The 18,178-nt window shown below is 44.4% G+C and overlaps 1 protein-coding gene across 3 annotated transcripts in view; it reads right to left on the reverse strand.

The window, feature by feature from the left end:
* The window catches only part of LOC105691087 (aryl hydrocarbon receptor), a 78,781-nt gene that overhangs the window by 8,999 nt on the left and 51,604 nt on the right, over positions 1-18,178 (reverse strand). For all 3 annotated transcript variants that reach the window (XM_048657877.1, XM_048657876.1, XM_048657878.1), the window contains exons 3-4: positions 6,960-7,078; positions 1,653-1,742 (exon numbers count right to left, since the gene is read on the reverse strand). In XM_048657877.1, the coding sequence (XP_048513834.1) occupies positions 1,653-1,742; positions 6,960-7,078 (209 nt within the window). The remainder of the gene's footprint in view (positions 1-1,652; positions 1,743-6,959; positions 7,079-18,178) is intronic.

Below are 18,178 nucleotides of genomic sequence, written 5' to 3' on the forward strand. Positions count from 1 at the left end.
ACCTACACCTAATAGTCATTCGAGTGCACATCAAATCGCTCGATAGATATATGTATAATTTTACTCGTCGCGAGATAACTGAGAAAGAATAAAGAAACCTATCGAAAAGCCAGGAGGTTCGATGGTCTGAAAAAGAAGAACTTTAGAAAATTTTTCTTTAGCACCATAATCGGAACCGGTGAGGATCAATGTAGGTATGGGGCACATTTACACTACACATGTACACGTGTAACACGGGCACGTGAGCCCGTGGTAATAAATAACGAATAATAAACAAATGAATAAATAAATGAATAAATAAATAAATAATATACGTGTGTAATAATACAATATCGTGATATATATATCGCATATATCGAGCGAGCTATTGCCCCGGGAGGAATGGCGAAGGATGCAGTGCAGAGAGGAGGAACGCTGCGGAGCGGTGAACTGTTATACGCACCGCGGAGCGGGATGGTTTTACGATCGTCTTTCGCCGTTAATTAAGAGCTTGTAATTATTTAGGTGATAGAACGTGGCCTCGCGCACCCCCGCGGGCTGCGATCTATATTTCCTCACGGTTAATCCTCCTCCGCCTCTTCTTCTCTCGTTTTTCTTTTTTCTTTTTTCTTCGCTTCCACCCCATCGCGCACGTACGCTTCCCTAGGCTTGGTCATTTCTTCTGATTTCTATTCATTTTTCGTTTGAATACTATTATTCTAATCGCTCATGCTTACGCTATTCTCGTTTCCACCGTTTTCGAGGAGTCGACCGGAAAAAAAGAAGAAGAAAAAGATTAGCGCGACGTCTCTTCGAAATTGATTCCAAGCTCGCTCCGTTTGTGAAACAAAAAAAAAAAAAAAACAAAAAAAAACTCGACGAAACCGAAATAGAAAAACGAAAAGCGTAAAAACGACTCTCAATTTCTGTTAATACAGCGAATGAAAAGAATGTGAAATCGAGCGAGTAATCGAGATAAATATCGCGATGAAGAGTGAATAATGTACACCGTGCAACCTTCCACCTCCCTCGGTCCCTCTCTCTTTATCTCAAACTTTATCTTTCATCTTAATCATTTTTGTTTTTCTTTATCTTTCTCAAAGCTCTCGTGTTTGAGCACTCAATTACCACGAAGAATTATGAAGCCGCGATGCCCGCGGCGTACTATACATACCACGAAAGAAAAGGTTCAGTACCTAAGGTTTCTGCTATATATTTATACGTATAGGTGATACCACCCGCGCACGTGCTCACGTGGTACGTTCATGTATATTAGGTGGGAAACGTACCCCGTACGAACATAAGCGATCCAACCTTATTACGAACAACCTAAACTGGTATATGTATATATGTATAATACCGACTGCGTGCGATTCACCCCACTCTTCGAAAACCCGATGCAGTATATAATATAACGTCTTCATTAGCCCTCGTTTATTCGTCAATATTATACGGCCAACAATGAGCCAATAATAATAATTCAGTAGAACCACGAGATCAATGGGATCAATGGGATACAGTTCGATACCGACGGTAAATCAGCTGTATAAAGCTTGTACGGAACATAGGTCGTTATTTTTACCCGGGCGAAATTGTAACACAATTTTTGAACTAATTTTATTCTCTTCGCATAGCTGTTGATCGATCACCTTCGATTCACTTTGAATTCTCACCTGATGGAAGCCGAGGTAACTTTCGATGCTGTGCGTAGCGAAGAACACCTCCCCGTCGCACGTCAGGATAAGGAGAAACCCGTTGAGGGCCTGTGAAAAGAAAGAAAAAAAAAACAAAAACGAGATTAGCCATGTACCAAAATTCTGACCTTCGAAAATCGATCCATTTTCTATTCCTTCGTTCGGCATTTCTATTCAACGACGGATGATCGTCGTATTCGAGGAGTTTACGAATCACCCAACGGTTATAACCCCGAGGTTGGAAAGGAGGTGAAACGGGCGGCTACAGAAGCGGCCCGCTATGTTAAGGCCAAATATATTATTTTGTTTTATTTCGGCATAGCGCCGTACCAGGCACTGGATACAACCCCAGATATCCTCGACCACGTAGAGAAAGGTATCCCTCTACAAACCCTCCACGTTCACCTACCGAAATATCACGAAACCGAGAGTATACAGAGTTAATCAAAAAAAGTTTGATCATTTTATGCAGCGCACCCTTATTACCGAGTTCCTCGATTATTGCCGCTCATTTTATACACAAGGACAACAATTTTCCCCGATCGCTCGTCTCCTTCGACACGATTTCGCTAAAAACCGTTTAAAAATCAACCGCCGAATTTTCTTGGAGCTCTTCGAATCTCGATTGAAAAAAAATCATTTCTCCTTCACCGCGCAACGATTCGAACCTTTTTTTCAAAAATTTCGATCCGCTTTTTCCACCAGCTGTTATCGATCGTCGGTAAGGGTCGGTTGTCGAACGGTGTGGTGTACGAATTTTGAGTCGCCCTGTAGCCTGGGCGTCGTTTCCGTTCGCCGAGGTTGTACGAACCACGGTGGCTTATGCACAAGGGTTTATACTACATTCGTGTACGGAGAATCACATGGGTGGGTGGGTGGGTGGGTGGGTTCGGTAGTCTTAGTTTTATAACTCGACTGCGGGGGTTATATTTCTCTTTTCGTTATACGCGTCGCATTGACGGTGGCTGGCGGTGTCCGTCACAATACGAATATTTCTATATCTTCCTACGTGTAGGCTGGATGAAAAAAAAGGGGGAAAAAAAAAAAAAGAAAAAAATAAGGGAAGCAAAAAGCCGAAAGAAAAGAAAGAGGAAAACGTTATCCGACGGTTTATATCGCACTCCAGCCCCGACGTACGTACATATATAGACGCGACCACACGTTCGTACGTTATCCACACGTATACTTTATTCACCGTGAAAATAAAATCGGCATAAGTTGCTCATTTGTTTTACCTGTGTATACCGCGGCTCTCCTTTTACCATTGGACATCGGAGTATGTCGACCGTATAACGCCGATATTAGCATAAATCAGGTATTCAGGGAATTTTAACGAGTTCGCCAACTCTCGGTGGCGAGGGGAGGGAGGGGGGGGGGGTATTAAAATAATAACAAAATAAGAGTAACGATAGCACTTTTCGCGGTAATGGCCCACCCCATCCCCATCCCCCCCCCATCCCCCTTGAGGTGGCCACCATTTTACTTTTTCTTTTTTTAGATTTTTCATACGACTCTCGTTTCTACTGCTTGGAAGGGGGCGAAATAAGCGGGTAATTATACAGCCCCTAGTTTATCAAGATTCCAGTAATCGCCAAACTGCGGAGACTTTCTCAGACGTTTCTTTTTTTTCGATTTTTATTTAGCTCAACCGTCTCCACCCCCAACTCTTGAGTATCTAGAGACGTACGAGAGCGCGTCGAAGGAGATTGCATTTGGCTATCGAATTAAAATAAACCTTTCGAAGGAATTTTCGGAACGAGAGGAACGAAAGTTTTCGCCAGACCTTCGACTCCCCCGTTTTTCGATTCTGGAAAATTTTCGGGGGTGGGAAAACCCCGTCGTAAAAATAGCCGTACCGAATCCAAATCAGTTGAAACGCATTCGACGGTGAGAAGAAAATTTGATTCTCGTTAGAGAAAATACAAAATGGAATCCTGACGGTGTCCACGCAGGCGAACCCCCATGGATATGTATATATATGTATATAGGTACGTGAATATATATCGGTGAGGCGAGTATTTTCCGAGCGAAGTTCATTCGCATGCGCGGATGCTGGTTACCCTCGATTGGCGAAACTCGTGGGAAAAAAGAGGGGTGGAGGAGATCGTCGACTCGGGGGGGGGGGGGGGGGGGGATGGGGATGGTACGCGCGGGGCGGTGGTGGTTTCATGGGAAGAGATGCCGGGAGAGCTTTATAGCGAGCTTTGAGTCGGCGAGGAGAGAGCGGACGCGGCGATGAACGGAGGGAGGATGAAATACGCCGGGGGTGGCACAAGGTTAGGGGATGGATAAAGAGGGACGGGCGGAGGGGAAGATTTGGGTTTCGTCGATAGAGATCGCTGCGCGAAGGACGCGAACCGGGGGAGAACCAACCTCGGCTCTTCGTTCACTTTCGCCCTCTTCGTACCTACTACCCCATTCGCTCTGCGCCCAGTTTCCCCCCCCCCCCCCCCCCCCCCTCCTTCTCCCCCCCGGCTTAAAACCGGGGGCTGAACTACTCGGGATCCAATCCAGAACCAACGATTCTCCAGGGTGCTTCGTAATAGGATTTTCCAAACCCTCGATCGGATGAAGGGAAAGAGGAAAAAAAAAAAAAAAATGGGAAAAACACCCTCCCACGATACTGGGACACGTAAGTCGGAGCGAATTTTTCACTTTTGATTCACATTTGATTGTTCTTTTTCAAAAAATACAACGATCTATGGGCGCCTTTTTTTATTGGCAATTTCCAGGACTCGCGTAATTTTTTAGGGAATCCCGAGACGATTATATGACGATATGGAGCTAGGAATGAAAAAAAAAAAAAAGGGATTCGATAAAGTGCGAATCTTAAATCGCAATAAATATGAACAACGATCAAGAGAGTGAAGTCTGTTGTAATCTCGCGTGATACAACAATATGTGCTCTACATAGAAATAGTAAATATATAGCTATACCTATATAGTTTATTTTCGCGTGTCGATCGAAGCGCGAACTCGCATGACGGCACTTAACTTCACACCGTTTAATAATATTTGCAAAATAGGAAGAAAAAAAAAAAAACAAACAAACCCCTTCAGCGAGATATCTCGCGATTAATTAAAAAATCAAATCTACATGGAAAACATCTGGGTATCGAAAGAAGAAGAAAAACAAAATCGTAAATTCAGATTCGGTAGAAAAACGTTAAGATCATGTAATCGTACTCGATATTTACCCCATGAATTGTCCATTTATTTATTTTTTCTACAAAGTTCACGACGTAGTCCCGATGCGCGCTACAAGGAGGTTTACGGTAGGGGGGTTGGAGTGAGGTGGCGGCGAACGCGTTCGCCTGCTATACACAGTGTTCTTCGGAGAAGACAGAGTAAGGCGGAAACGGCAGAAGGAGAAGGAGGAATCGTTCTGGGGCGGTTGGGCGAATGGCGGGCGTACAAGAAGCTGTCGCCCGATCAATACGGGAAGGACTAGCCGTGCCAGACGAGGCGAAGGTGCGCGAACCGAGCCTTACCTCTGCACCTATAGCGACCCAGGCGGACCGAAACAAGTCCTTACAATATACCGTAACCCATTTATTCGCAACTACATATTCCACTCTACCGTTTAGATTCGTTCGTTTGTTTTTTTTTTTTTTTTTCTTTCCTCTCTTCGCACCCTAAAAAAGTTACTGCCGTTGGAAGAAAAACAAAAGAAAACCGATTCGATTTTTCTCCCGAACCGATTCGATCGATTTGATAGGAGATCGACGATCGGTCGGGGGTCGAAATTGCGAGATGAAGACTCGCGACGGGATTTCTTCGATCTTTGAAGTTGCGTAGTGCAAGGTAAGCAGACGGCTGAGTTACTTGTTGCTCGAGTACTCGACGAACAAGATCGCATGTCTTTTGACTCTCAAAGGGAATCTCTACTGCAATTCAATATGGCGGAGGTTCACGCGGGCCGTGTCAGCTGCTAAAGGCTGACCCATAACCCAACCCCCGGCGCACATATCCATGCAAACTTTATCTAGATAAAGGAATTGGAACACGCGATCAACGATGATTTTCGAAACGAATGCTTTAGCCGCGTTTTATCCCGCGCCACCGCGACCACCACCGGTCTTTTCCTTCTTTCTCGCGTCTTTTTTTGGTTTTTTCTTTTTTTTTTTTTCATGCCCTCCTGTTACAACCTTATCTAGACCGCGAGTAAGGGATGCGAGAGCGAAAGAGAAATCTGTTGCGCCGATCGACCCGATTGAAGAGAGGAAAAAAAAAAAGACCGTTTCTGACACTACTTAATCTGTAATCTATAAAATCGATTCCCGCCTTTGTTTAAAAAGGAACAACAGAAAAAAAAAAAAAATAGGATTCCTTCGTTAATAACTGACTGTGGAAAAATGTACGTGTTTGCTACAATATCAAGGCGAACGAATACAGCAGTAACGACGGTTAAGTTGAATTCCAGTTGATGGCAAGTCGAATTCTCGAAGGGAGTAGTTTTCTTTGGACCTTTTAGAAATACCGAGCCGCTGACTGCCGTACGGTACGGGTATACCCTCTCGGCTAATGGGCGAGCAGAGGGACCGGATAAAAAGAAGCGTCAAAAAATAGGTAAATAGATGAGCTTATTATAAAATCATTAGGGTCAGCTAAGCCCTTAAGGACGACTTGTGTACAACAGAGGCGTAGGATTTGGGGGATTTTAAGAAGCGAACCATTTTTATTTTCGCTCGAAGAAACATAATCGATCTCCGTCGATCGTACCAAAGACCGTAAGAGAGAGAGGAAGGGAGAAAATGTTTTCAATTATCGTCGAATGAAAAACTTGGTACGTTACGACTCGTATATCCGATCGATTATAGTGAAAAATAATTCATATCGCCGATCGGCCGTTAATAACAGCCGTCGTCCCAGTTCTCCGACTCATCGAATCATTCGCGGAGATCGGATCGGATGAGCGAACGTGTTAACGAAGCGATAGCGTTTAAATAACAAGTATGCCCCGGAGTCTGGTAGCCTCTGGAACAATCCGTCACTCGAGACGTTGAAACCGTCCGTTTAACCATCCGACGCGATCAATCAATCAATCGATCAATCGATCCCCTCGAATCTCTCGTAACAGAGACGATGATATTCCCGATCGCGAATCAATTGCTTCCCTCACGATTCAACCCGCGACGCGAGCTGATAGGGGGGAGGAAGAAAAAAAATAGGGACGCTCCGAAGACCAGGTGAGTCGTTGAATCGCTGAAACTCCATTCTTTTTCGTCGTCTCGAACTCGTCAACGATTAGGTCGAATGTTAGGGCAAAGGCTCGACTCTACTCACCTGTAGGAACATTTCCCCGTCTAAGTGATGGTGATCGTATGCAGCCAACGCCGCTAGTTCGCGTGCTCTGTAATGAGAATCGTGATGACCGCTTTCGTCCTTGTCCTTGTGCATAACAACTGTAACATGAAATTGAGAAAAAATATGGAATTATTGGTATGGATTTTATCGTTGGGTAAAAAATCGTACGGCGACAAACTCGTCGTACCGAGTAGCGACGAATTGGTTCGTTCGATCCCATTTAACCGAGGGGATAACGAGGGGAGGGGGGGAGAGAAAAAAAGAGTCACGCCGTTCTTTCTATTAGACGTCACACAAGCGTCGAACGAATGAATTTATTTGCGGTAGCCCGTGTTCTACGGTTTACTCATCCGGCCCGTGCCGGCCGAACGCGCGACGACGTAACGACGGGGATCGCGATGACTTGCGATATTTCATAGAGAGAGAGAGAAAGAGAGAAAGAGAGAGAGAGAGTCGGTGCACGCGCCCGGGCCCGCCGACTCCCCGCTAAGTGAACGTTTAACGAAATCATTATCTAAGGGTTACACAATCGATCGGTGATTAATGGCCCACACGTCACTCACACGTCAAATTAAACGGATATCGCCCGATCATCGTCGTAGAAACCGCTCCCGACGATCCTCCTCCATTCGTGGGCCCCTTCATTCGGTACGACCACGAGAAATCAATTCGTTCGCGATTCGATATATATATATATATATATAGATATAATTAATTTCCTCGCGTTCAAGATTTTTTTTTCCCATCTTCTAGTCACTCGCTCAACTTTCTCAACAACAAGGAGAATATACACAGACCTATCGTCCGACAAATGAGATATTTCGCGTGTACGCGGCCGACGGCGAATCGTTGATACGCGTGTAAGAGCTATAGGGGGGAATCCCGAGCCGCAACGGGTTCCTTTATGGGGTCACATTTGTACGAACGATCCAAGATTACGGTGTCGATTCCGCCGTATCGGGGTACCTATGACGCAGGGTCCCCCCCGATGTATCCTCGATTTACGCAACATCGCTAATCCCTCGCCCGACTAATATCAACGACGTTCGAAGCAGATTTTGTCAAATTATCGCATAGGTCGACGGAGGAATTTCGAGCGGAGAATAATTTCGGTCGAGTTCTTTCCGTTGGCGGAAAATCGCGAAGCAACGCGACGGGGACGACACCGACCGTGCGCGGGGATGAGGAAGAGAATTAAAATTGAAAAAAAAAAAGAAAATTAAAAATTAAAAAGTAACGAGAGGAACGTTGGTAACATAAGGCGTGGGTACGGCATCGGGCACCGAGTCAAGGAGAGGAAAAGGGCACGCCCTATCGGTGTAACTCTCGGATAAGATCTCTCATTACGAAAGGTATATAGGGTATACCCCGCTCCGCTTACACTAGCTAGAACGTATAATATATGTAATATCGGCTCCGAAGGACGTACGTTTCCAAGTATAGTCGTACGTAGTACAGCTGAAATGGCAACGAACGTTTTTTCGCCGGTCGATTTCAACCTAATTTATAGTGCATATACACATATAAAAGAAAAAAAAAACTCCACTTTTTTCACACTCAAAAAAAGTATCTTGTCAAATTTCAAGTTTTAGGGCACGCCCTTCGACGTGTTGGGATTGCTCGTGTTTGTGTTTCCGAAATTTCCACGTACGCACCCCTGTGCGCAGAGGGTGTAAAGAGACAGCGGAGAGCTGTGAACATGAGCTGCAGATGGAACGAGTCGGAGAACACGCCGACGACGAGGACGACGCTGCGCTCCGTATTAATGGGAAGAATAAAGGGGTGTGTATGTGGCGGGGGGCAGGGGGAGGGGCAAACTGCTGATTGTCACGAAACTATACGTACGGTAGCACCCGTTACCCGGGTGGTATGGGTCTCGGAGAAAGTAAATGTCTTTTTTGTTTTTTCATATTTCATTCTCGTTGTTTTTTTTTCCCCCGTTCTTCGTTACCTTGTCTCTCCGACGGAACCTCGTGTACGACTTTGCCTAATGAACTTCGTAACTAAATTACATTTTTTTTTTTTTTTTTAAATACGTACCGTACAAATGTCCTCCTGCACCCCTAAGTAGTTCGTCGTCACTCCCATACTTTGTTATTTATTTTGTTTTCTTCTCCTTTTTGCTTCCCATTTTTAAATATTTACATATATACACGTACGGTGAATATGTGAATGTGAGATTTTTTTTTTTTTTAATACACCTTTGATTGTGGGACCCAAAAAAAAAAAAAATTAAAAAAAAAACACTAAATTACAGAAAATTTTCCGGTATAATCTCAAAGAGGGATTATCTGTTTTTTTTTCAAAAAGTCAAAAAATATCGTCCCGCAGTGGATGTGAAATTTGGAGGACAAAAGCGCCAGGGATGTTGGAGAGATGCAAGAAGAGGGAAAAAGAGAGGGATGATTTTTGGTTTTGTTCAGGTCACGGTAGCTAGTGTATAAACTGGTATATCGGGGTTAAACCTTTAGTTGCCAATGTTCGCATTGATTTCGCTTTCGCCTTCATCGAAGGATCGTAGGAGGATGCTTCTTCGTGCAGCCTCGTAAATTGTAATTACGCCCTCGATTGTAGATAGCGATAACAAACCCACAGACCCAACGACGCGAACGAACGAACGAACGACCGAGTGGCAGATTTGTCGAGCGAGCCTTTGAATACCATCGATTTTTAAATGGCTGTAATCCCATCGGGATGGCCTACGTACGTACGTACGTATACGTACACAGACATAACGTACGCGCGTCAACGAAATTTATTCGTCCCATCCGTAAAATGGGACGAATCGCGAAAAGAGATTCGCGACGTATTCGGCCGATCCACGTGAAAAAAGCGCGATTTTTCAATTTTTCAATCTTCATCATTTGTTTTTTTTCTTGTTTTCTCTAAACAACGCATTTTGCTATACGCGACGAAAATTCATCCCGCAATAACGCGCGCGTCGAACGTACATACAGGTTGGCGCGGTTTTATAATACATAAGTATACGAAAACTTATTTACACGCATACTCGTATGTATTACACGGCTACACGAGTACATACATAGGTATACGTGTCTACCTCGCACGCGCAATAGCGCCGGATAACTAGAATGAATCGGTGTTATATTTCACCCGAACGAAAGTCAAAAGCGACCCTGTGCCGCGTCCGGCAAATTATCACCGAACTATAGAGATTCGAAAGACGTGTAAGAAAATAAAAAAAAAAAAAAACTAAATAAAAAAACTGATGAAATTTACATCGGCGAAGGGATTCGGAATTCTTTGCGATTCGCGTCATTTTATCCGGGTCAATCGTCGTCCACTTCATCGAAACCAGTGAAAATATTAACGCGATACTTACGCAAGCGGAGCGATAACGTCCCGGGGGCGAAAGGAGGAGGAAAAAAGGTGGCATCTGCCGTTTCCGAAGGGGGCTAGAAGCGTGGAACTAGCCGGTGGCCGGTGGGGTTGCGGAATGGGGGGAAGGGGAAGGGGGGGGGGGGCCGCGAGTTGGCTGCACGAGCGTAATCACTAATCATTACTTTACGCGCGTTTACGTTTAACTGCAGCAGCGGAGCGTCCGTCCCGGGCCATTAATCTCGCAGTTAGTAGTTTGTTAGTTATACCCTTATACCGCGTACCTGTAGACGCGGGGTGTATAGGTTTCACATGTAAACCACGTTACCTTTAAACCTTGGTATTCGTAACGGTGATGCAGCAGCGGCACAAAGACGAGAGATAGAGAGAGAGAGGAGAAGAGAGTCGATAAACGCTGGCCGTTGCTTCTCTTTATCTCCAACACTTTTACGAATGTGTGCGCGTCAAGGTAGGCATAGACCACGCACCTATATAAGTATATACATATACATATACATATGTATATATATATACCGCTTATATGTGGAGGTATATAGATACGCTATGTACGTTAATTGTTATTTACGAGGGAGAATAAACTATATCACAGCTTTATTAAACTCTTTTGAGTCATCGCGACGTTCGCTGCTTTTGGCCGCAATCGTTGCACTACACCCCACCGCTGCAGGGACTCGAAGAAGTGAATGAAAAAAAAAAAAAAAAAAAAAAACAGAGAGGAAAGAAAAACGACCGAATCGTAAAAAAGAATAGAAAAAATCAACGACTTATACGACTATATAAAACTAATCACATGTGATGGTTTCATCGTTTTCACCCTAACGATCACCCGTCCATCTCCTTGCCGCCGTTGTTTTTTTTTTTTCATTTTTTTTTTTTTCTTCATTTTTTTTTCATCAGGCGAGAGTAATAAATTTGCTGTAACGAAACCGCGATATTTGGATAAAACAAGAATGAAAGAAAAAAAAAAAAATAGAGAAAGTCAAAATTTTTTGACCGCCGATTTTTACGGTATGTAGGAAAAAAACAAGCGAGAATTATTTTCGGCGAGCGGAATTAGAAAGTATTCGGAATTATTAATTAAGAGTGGCGTGGCTGTCCGACCGAGGCGAATAGTACAAGGGAACGAGGAAAAGGTGGGCTAGGTACCCACGACTAGGAAGGGCTGAACCGTCGAGGTTGGGTTCGGAATAGCCGGAGAGCAATGGCAATGGTAACGGTGTAGCACGTGTACGGTATAGGCGCCGCAACCGGTAGCCAGGAAGGGATGAAAAGGGGCTTCTACTATCTCTGGCATAAATCAGACCGTAATTAGCTACCCGTCGAGGGTGGAACCGGCGCAGACAACGCGCTCGTCTGACGTCACTGGGTACAATTAAAAATACCCCGTTAATTAATGCGGCATAATACAACCACATGTAGCGAGGAAACTAACGATTCGTACGGAACGCGAATCCAGTTGAGCGCCAGGAACGAACGAAAGTTGGAAAAAAAAAAAACATTAAATAAAATAAACAGAAAAAAAGGAATCGTCGCCGCGGTTGGTTCTTTTTCCGCGTTTTCCGTAACCCGGGGAAAAACAGTCGCGGATTTTTCATCGGACACGGTATATTCCGTTCCACGAGACTCGCGCGAAATGGTCCACCGTAAATCACGTTACGGTATAAGGTATGTACATACGCGAGTATATATGTATGGGTATGTATATATATATATATACATATATATATGCGTATCTATAATGTAATAGGAAGAGGCGCGTAAATAATCCACTTATGGTATCCGGTGTCACGGGTTATAGTCTGTTGTGGTGGTGTTCGGTTTCGCTAAGTATCGCTTAAGACGTTTAATTTGCAAATCTTTTCTTATACGTTGCAAACTTTAGACGGCGATCCGCCGATGCGCGCGGCCGAATACTCGCCTTGACTCCAACGAGCCACGACACTCTCCTTGGTCCTTGACACCGTGATTCCCGCCATTTTTTTGATTCCATTATTTCTCGCGTTTCGACTTTTTCATCGACTGATTTGCGGACGCCATCCGTTCAGCGATGTCCTGCACAGTGCGGATGTGACAATCCGCGGCGCCGGCACGTCCGGTGTGTATCCTTAGCGCGTCCCGGGGAGGACCTCTTTCCGAACGGTGAGACAGAAGTTGGTATTTTACGATCCACCGTAGTGGTACCGGGGCTAGTATAACCTCGTTCACGGTCGACGCACTTTTTTAACGCTTGTATTATATCGTCGGCGTCGCGTCCCTGCGAGGTGTAAGGTAACATGGCTCGTCCACTCCGAGGACCACCTAGGAGACCTCGCGATACCGCCGACTATATTACGGATAATACTATTATAGTAACGAGAAATCATCGATGAGAGAACACTCGACCGTGAGGAGGGAACAAAAAAAAAAAAAAAAAACCCCTCCGCATGAATGAAAAAATCGTGTACCAAAGACAAATGCAAGGGAGGAGATTTTTTATATTCAGATTATAATTGACATGGTTGTCTGCTGACATGAAAAACCCAGAGAGCATGTATACGTAAATTATACTCATTCGTAGCGCATAATCGTAATCATAAATATTATCATAACATTTTTTCAATCATACATTTCCAAGTTTCAAGTTTTTGAAGATTCAATATTTGACAGTTTTTTTTTTTTCAAGTTCCTTCGTTTCTCAATTCGTATAAGTCATTGTCCTAAGTATGAAATCAAAAAATGACATGCACCTTTTTTGACTCGAAATTGAAGTTGAGTAGAAAACAATCAGAATCGACAATTATTAGATGTTTCCTATGATTTTTTACCAAAAAAACAATTTTATTGCTGGAAGTACCCCACTTGATTGTTTATTTATTCAAAAAACGAGTGGGCTACCTCAAAATATCGAGTAAAAAGTTTTTTCCACCTAATGATTAGTCGATCGATTGCATGACTAGATGATTTTGCCTTCCAGATTTGGATTCCTGAGCTGATTATATGTGAGATTACTCTTCAAGAACCAAAAAAACAATCGATTTTTGAGCCAAAAATGAATTATTTTTTTCATTGGGTTTAATATGCTTCTCTTACGTATTTTGATCTGAAAAAAGTATATTTAACCCAATTGAAAAAAAGATTTATTTTTTGCTCAAAAATCGATTGTTTTTTTTTTTTGATTCTTGAAAAGTAATCTCACATATAATCAGCTAAGGAATCTAAATCTGGAACCGAAAATCATCTACTAACATCAGTTATTCGCTGTTGGAAGCAGAAAAATTATGAGACATATCGATTGGTTTTAGTCGTAGACCCACTTTGATTCGTCGCAATCCTTGCATGGGTCGAAATATTCGAATTTCTCAATTCACCAGCGAGCCCGAGCTTCGCTGGAGTCTGGTAGCCACGGGCGCGCGGTTTGTTGTGGGGCGGCACCTCTGCTCACAATGAAGGTGACGTCTCACAACAAAGTGCCACGCTGCCAGCTCCGCTGACTCCAGGCAAAGCTCGGGTTTGCTAGTGATTTGAGAAATTCGAATATTTCGACCCATGCATGACCCTTGGAAAAATCTCAAATTTTGTCAAAAAAATTGTATTTTTCAAAATTGATCGTATGGCACTTTCCCGATGTATTTTGACCTCAGGAACACGAATCCGTGGTCCGAATTGAGCTACGATTTTTTCCCTTCGAGATATCCTCAAATTCGTACGAAAAAATGCAAGAAAATGAGGATAACTCGGTCATTTTTGCAGATAGATCGATTTTTCTTCCAGGTTCGGATTCCTGAGCTCAAAATACGTAAGAAAAGCATATTAAACTCAAATAAAAAAAAGATTCATCATTCATTCCATAAAATTGAACTTTGACGTCGTCTCGGCGACGTGTGTATTCACAGGTATCGAAATATTCGTGAATCCAGATTCGAATCAGAGACAAGGATGTACCGCTTTCTTTTTCAAAAATCTTCAAAAATCGACACACGATCCCCCCTCAAAATTATTCGTCATCGACCGTGCTGCAGTTACGTGGAGTCTCGCGAGTCTTTCGTCCAGCGTTAAAGAAGAAGAAGAAGACGAGGCGGAAGAAGAAAAAAGAGTTGAGGGGGTATAGGTAGGACATAAGGAAGCGAAGATAGTCCTGCAGGGGGGTTGGAAAGTAAAAGAAACGTGTATAGCCTTAGTGGCGGGAAGATCGATAACCGTGAAGAGAGAAAGGAGAGCCGGATAAATAGGAAATGGTACGAGAGTAAGAGAAAGAAAGGTGGAGGGCCAAGGCTGTGGAGTACGACGAAGGGGGGCCGGGGGGGGGGAGGGGGGGGGGGGAAGGGAGTCGGGAACGATTACGCGAGTGACTCAGGCGGTTTCCGGTCGGCGCCATGATGGATTTAAACACTTCCGGTCAGCGGTGGGCGCGTGCGCGAACACAACGTCGTAGAAAACAACGAGGAAACAAAGAGCGAGAAAGAAGGTGGTACGAGAAGGAGGAGTAAAAGAGAGTAGAAAAATAGGAAACGGAAAAAAAATGGGGGTGGTTTATTGGGGTTATTCGAACCCCGAATCTGTGGCTGATCTCGACGTGTAACGTGTACTACACGTTATTTTCGGACGTATCTGCATAATGACAGGGGTGGGCCACCGCCCACTCGCGCTAATGCCCCCATTTGTTCACGATAATTACTGCATCGAGCCTCACAATATTCCGTTATGTTAAATCACGAAGCAACAATAACACCGAGAGCCACCGCGTATCGGTTACAGTCGTAATCACCAGATTTGAAAAAACCGACGATGATGGACCACCGCGAATAAGTTTTTTTTTTTGGGATGTATTTTGCATGTATTTTTTCTTCAACCCTTGGATTAATTAACATATCTACGAATTACCCTCGTCGTCTCACTGTCATACGGAAGGAGATAGATTTTGAATTTAGTAAAAAAAAACAAAAAAACTTGACTCAAAAATTGGCGATATTGGTACACGCGTGGTGCGAGCCACGTGCACCAATATGATCGCGTTAAATGAACTACTTGCGCTTTGTGATAGTGAAAGTTTATTCGGAGTCGGGTGTATATATATATATATAATATATAATATATGTACATATATGTGGAATATGGTACATGGTAGATGGTATATAATATATCGGTATATAGAGTTGCGGGTGTCAGAGGCACGCGGAGTGGAAATATGGGGCCAATGACAGCGGGTCGAACGTGCTTTTCGTGTTTTTATGGGCTGACGAAATCCATAAATCCCTGACTCGAATTACAGGTAAGTAAGGAAGAAGAAGGAGAAGAAGAGGAGGGGGGGTAGGGAGGAGGAGGAGGAGGGCGACCCGAGGAGCGGTGCGGGTGTACGGAAAGAACGTGAGATGGAGGAGGACGAAGTTCCAGGATTCCCTCCCGCACCTATCGTAACGCGCGCACCGTATAATACCCATACGCACACCCTATCCAAGAGGGAAAAACCTACAGGCCCGGTCTGATTCCGATTGAAATTAATGACGCATCACCCGCCACCCCAGGGATCCCGAAGGCTGAAATCACCCCCGGCAACCCCCACCCCGTTTTCCCTTGATGCCGCCGCTATTTCTGACGCGCGATTACGACGCGTATACGATATTATACCTCAGGCTTTGATTAGTCACCGCGGGGTACGCCCGATCACCTCCACGAATACGAATATCGCGCCTGTTTCTCGTTACTCTTCGTATCCAGAAGAAAAAAAAAAAAAAACTAAGAATACGGAGTGATTTTGATTCGAAGCGTTTCACGAATTACTACAGATTTATGTGTAATTGCGCTGGAATTGATTTTTTTTTTTTCTTCGGTAGATTCCTCCTTCGATTTTACAGGAGCAATCGCGGTATACATACAGGTACATCGATAGGTTGAGAATTTTTATTTTTATTTTCTTCTTTTTTTTTTGGGTCGGTTTCTTTCGTTGCTCACATTTTCTTGCGAAGAAGTGAATCACCGATCATTGAATTATTGAATCACCAGCCGGCCCTGACGGCCTCACGCCGCGGTCGGCGGTATCGAGCAGCGATGAATCCTTTCTTCCTTTCCGTTCCGTTCCGTCCGTTTGTTTGTTGGTTTTTTTTTTTTTTTTTTTTTTTTCTTTTCGTTTCTTTTTTCCGACGTCTCGCGGACGGGGTGAAAGGGTAAAATATCGTTGATACCGAATTCGGTAACGAAGGAGAACTCCACCCTCAAGCTGCAGCTGCGGCGATTCATTCGTGTGCAGGGATGTGTGTTTCGACTGGATTACATTCGCCGCGGCGATTGACACGAGCGGCGATGATCCGGCGGTACGTCGAACTTGAAAGAGTTCGTTAATGACGCGGCGTGCAGCCAAACGAACGCCAGGTGAAACTGTTTTACGCCGATCGCGACGCTCGTACGACGATGGAAAATTTACACGGGAGGACCCAGGCCATCCGGTTCGTGTGAATTCACACGACGAAGAAACGCAAGGCGTTGCGGTCGTCGTCGCTTCGAAAAATCGAACGAATCGCAGTCGATGTTTTTTTTTTTTTTTGTTTTTTTTTTTTTTTCTTCTCTCGACGTACAACGAGCCTCGGTGTGAAATCTGATTTTCGCTTTCCGATAACGTGGGTGGTGTCGCCCGATCGTCGACGAACGAAATGGAAGAAAGCGAGAAAAGAAAAAAAAAAAAATTGAGAAAAACGATAAGGCGACGCATAAGTTACCCCGCAGTGAAGAATATAATGCGGGGATCGAGAGTCTGGTTCTTTCGAGGCTGTGAAAATTCGATTTCGATCCGGGAAAAAGCGTAATGGCGTCGAGGTGGTAAAACCGGGGAATCGAACCGTCGAAGTATATAACAGAAGCAGATTCGCCGTTGTAGATATTTCTCATTCACCAACGACGAATGCGCGGTTCTCTTTTTCTCACCGTCTTAAATTTTTTATTCACTTTTTCTTTTTTTTTTCTTTTTTTCTTTTCTTTTCTTTTTTTTTTTTATTCGTCGTCGTTGTTCCTCTCGCTCCTATTCCCTCGACTTTTTTTTTTTTTTTTTCTCTCCATTTTCAACATGCATATATGCATGAGACGCGCGTGTGTACATTCATATTATAAGCACCTCGAGATATCGCAGGACGACTGTTCGAGAAACTTTGCACACCGCGGCGCGGCGGCAACAGGGGCTCTCGGAAAGTCAGATAAAGAGCTCGTACGTTCGGAAGCGAGGGCGGTTGCTTTTAAACGCGGGGAATTCCGATGCGAAAGATGGCGAAACGGTCGCCGCCTCCCCGGCAGGAACTGGGGAATTAAAAACTTCATGAGAAGTTTTTAAATTCCGTTGAAATTGCTCAATACAGAACCTTACAAACGCCGTACGAAACCCCGACGACCTGCAAGCTGACTACACGCCGTAAGGAAAAAAGATCGTTATTCCAAAGAATCAAATCGAATTTGTTTCTCCGTGCAAGGAAATCAGTAAAATTCGAAAATCGTGGGACAGGTATACCAGTAAAGGAAATACATAAGTTCGGGGGAGGGGAGGGAAGGGGGAGGGGGAGGGGGTTTGTATCGCGTCTTGTGCACGACGAAGTTGTCGGTGACGTATGGCGACCTTAGTTATGCAAATGCGAGCGGTGCCTCGCGATTGGATACGATAAACAAAGCAATTACTCGAAAAGGGTGAGCGTCGAGGTGCGGGTATTAGGTGTACGTATGCACGTAGACGTCGCGGGGATCTATGAATTTGGCGTGGGTGTGGGGTGGGGTGGAGGGGGGGGGGGGGGGTCTCAGACGCGTGGGGGACTACGGGGACCGCAACCAGAAAATTCGTTGAGAATGGGACGGGGTGATCCGGAGTGAAAAATAAAAGAATCGAA

This window comes from Athalia rosae, chromosome 7 (genome assembly GCF_917208135.1).
Source record: "Athalia rosae chromosome 7, iyAthRosa1.1, whole genome shotgun sequence".
In the NCBI taxonomy this organism is placed as follows: Eukaryota; Metazoa; Arthropoda; class Insecta; order Hymenoptera; family Athaliidae; genus Athalia; species Athalia rosae.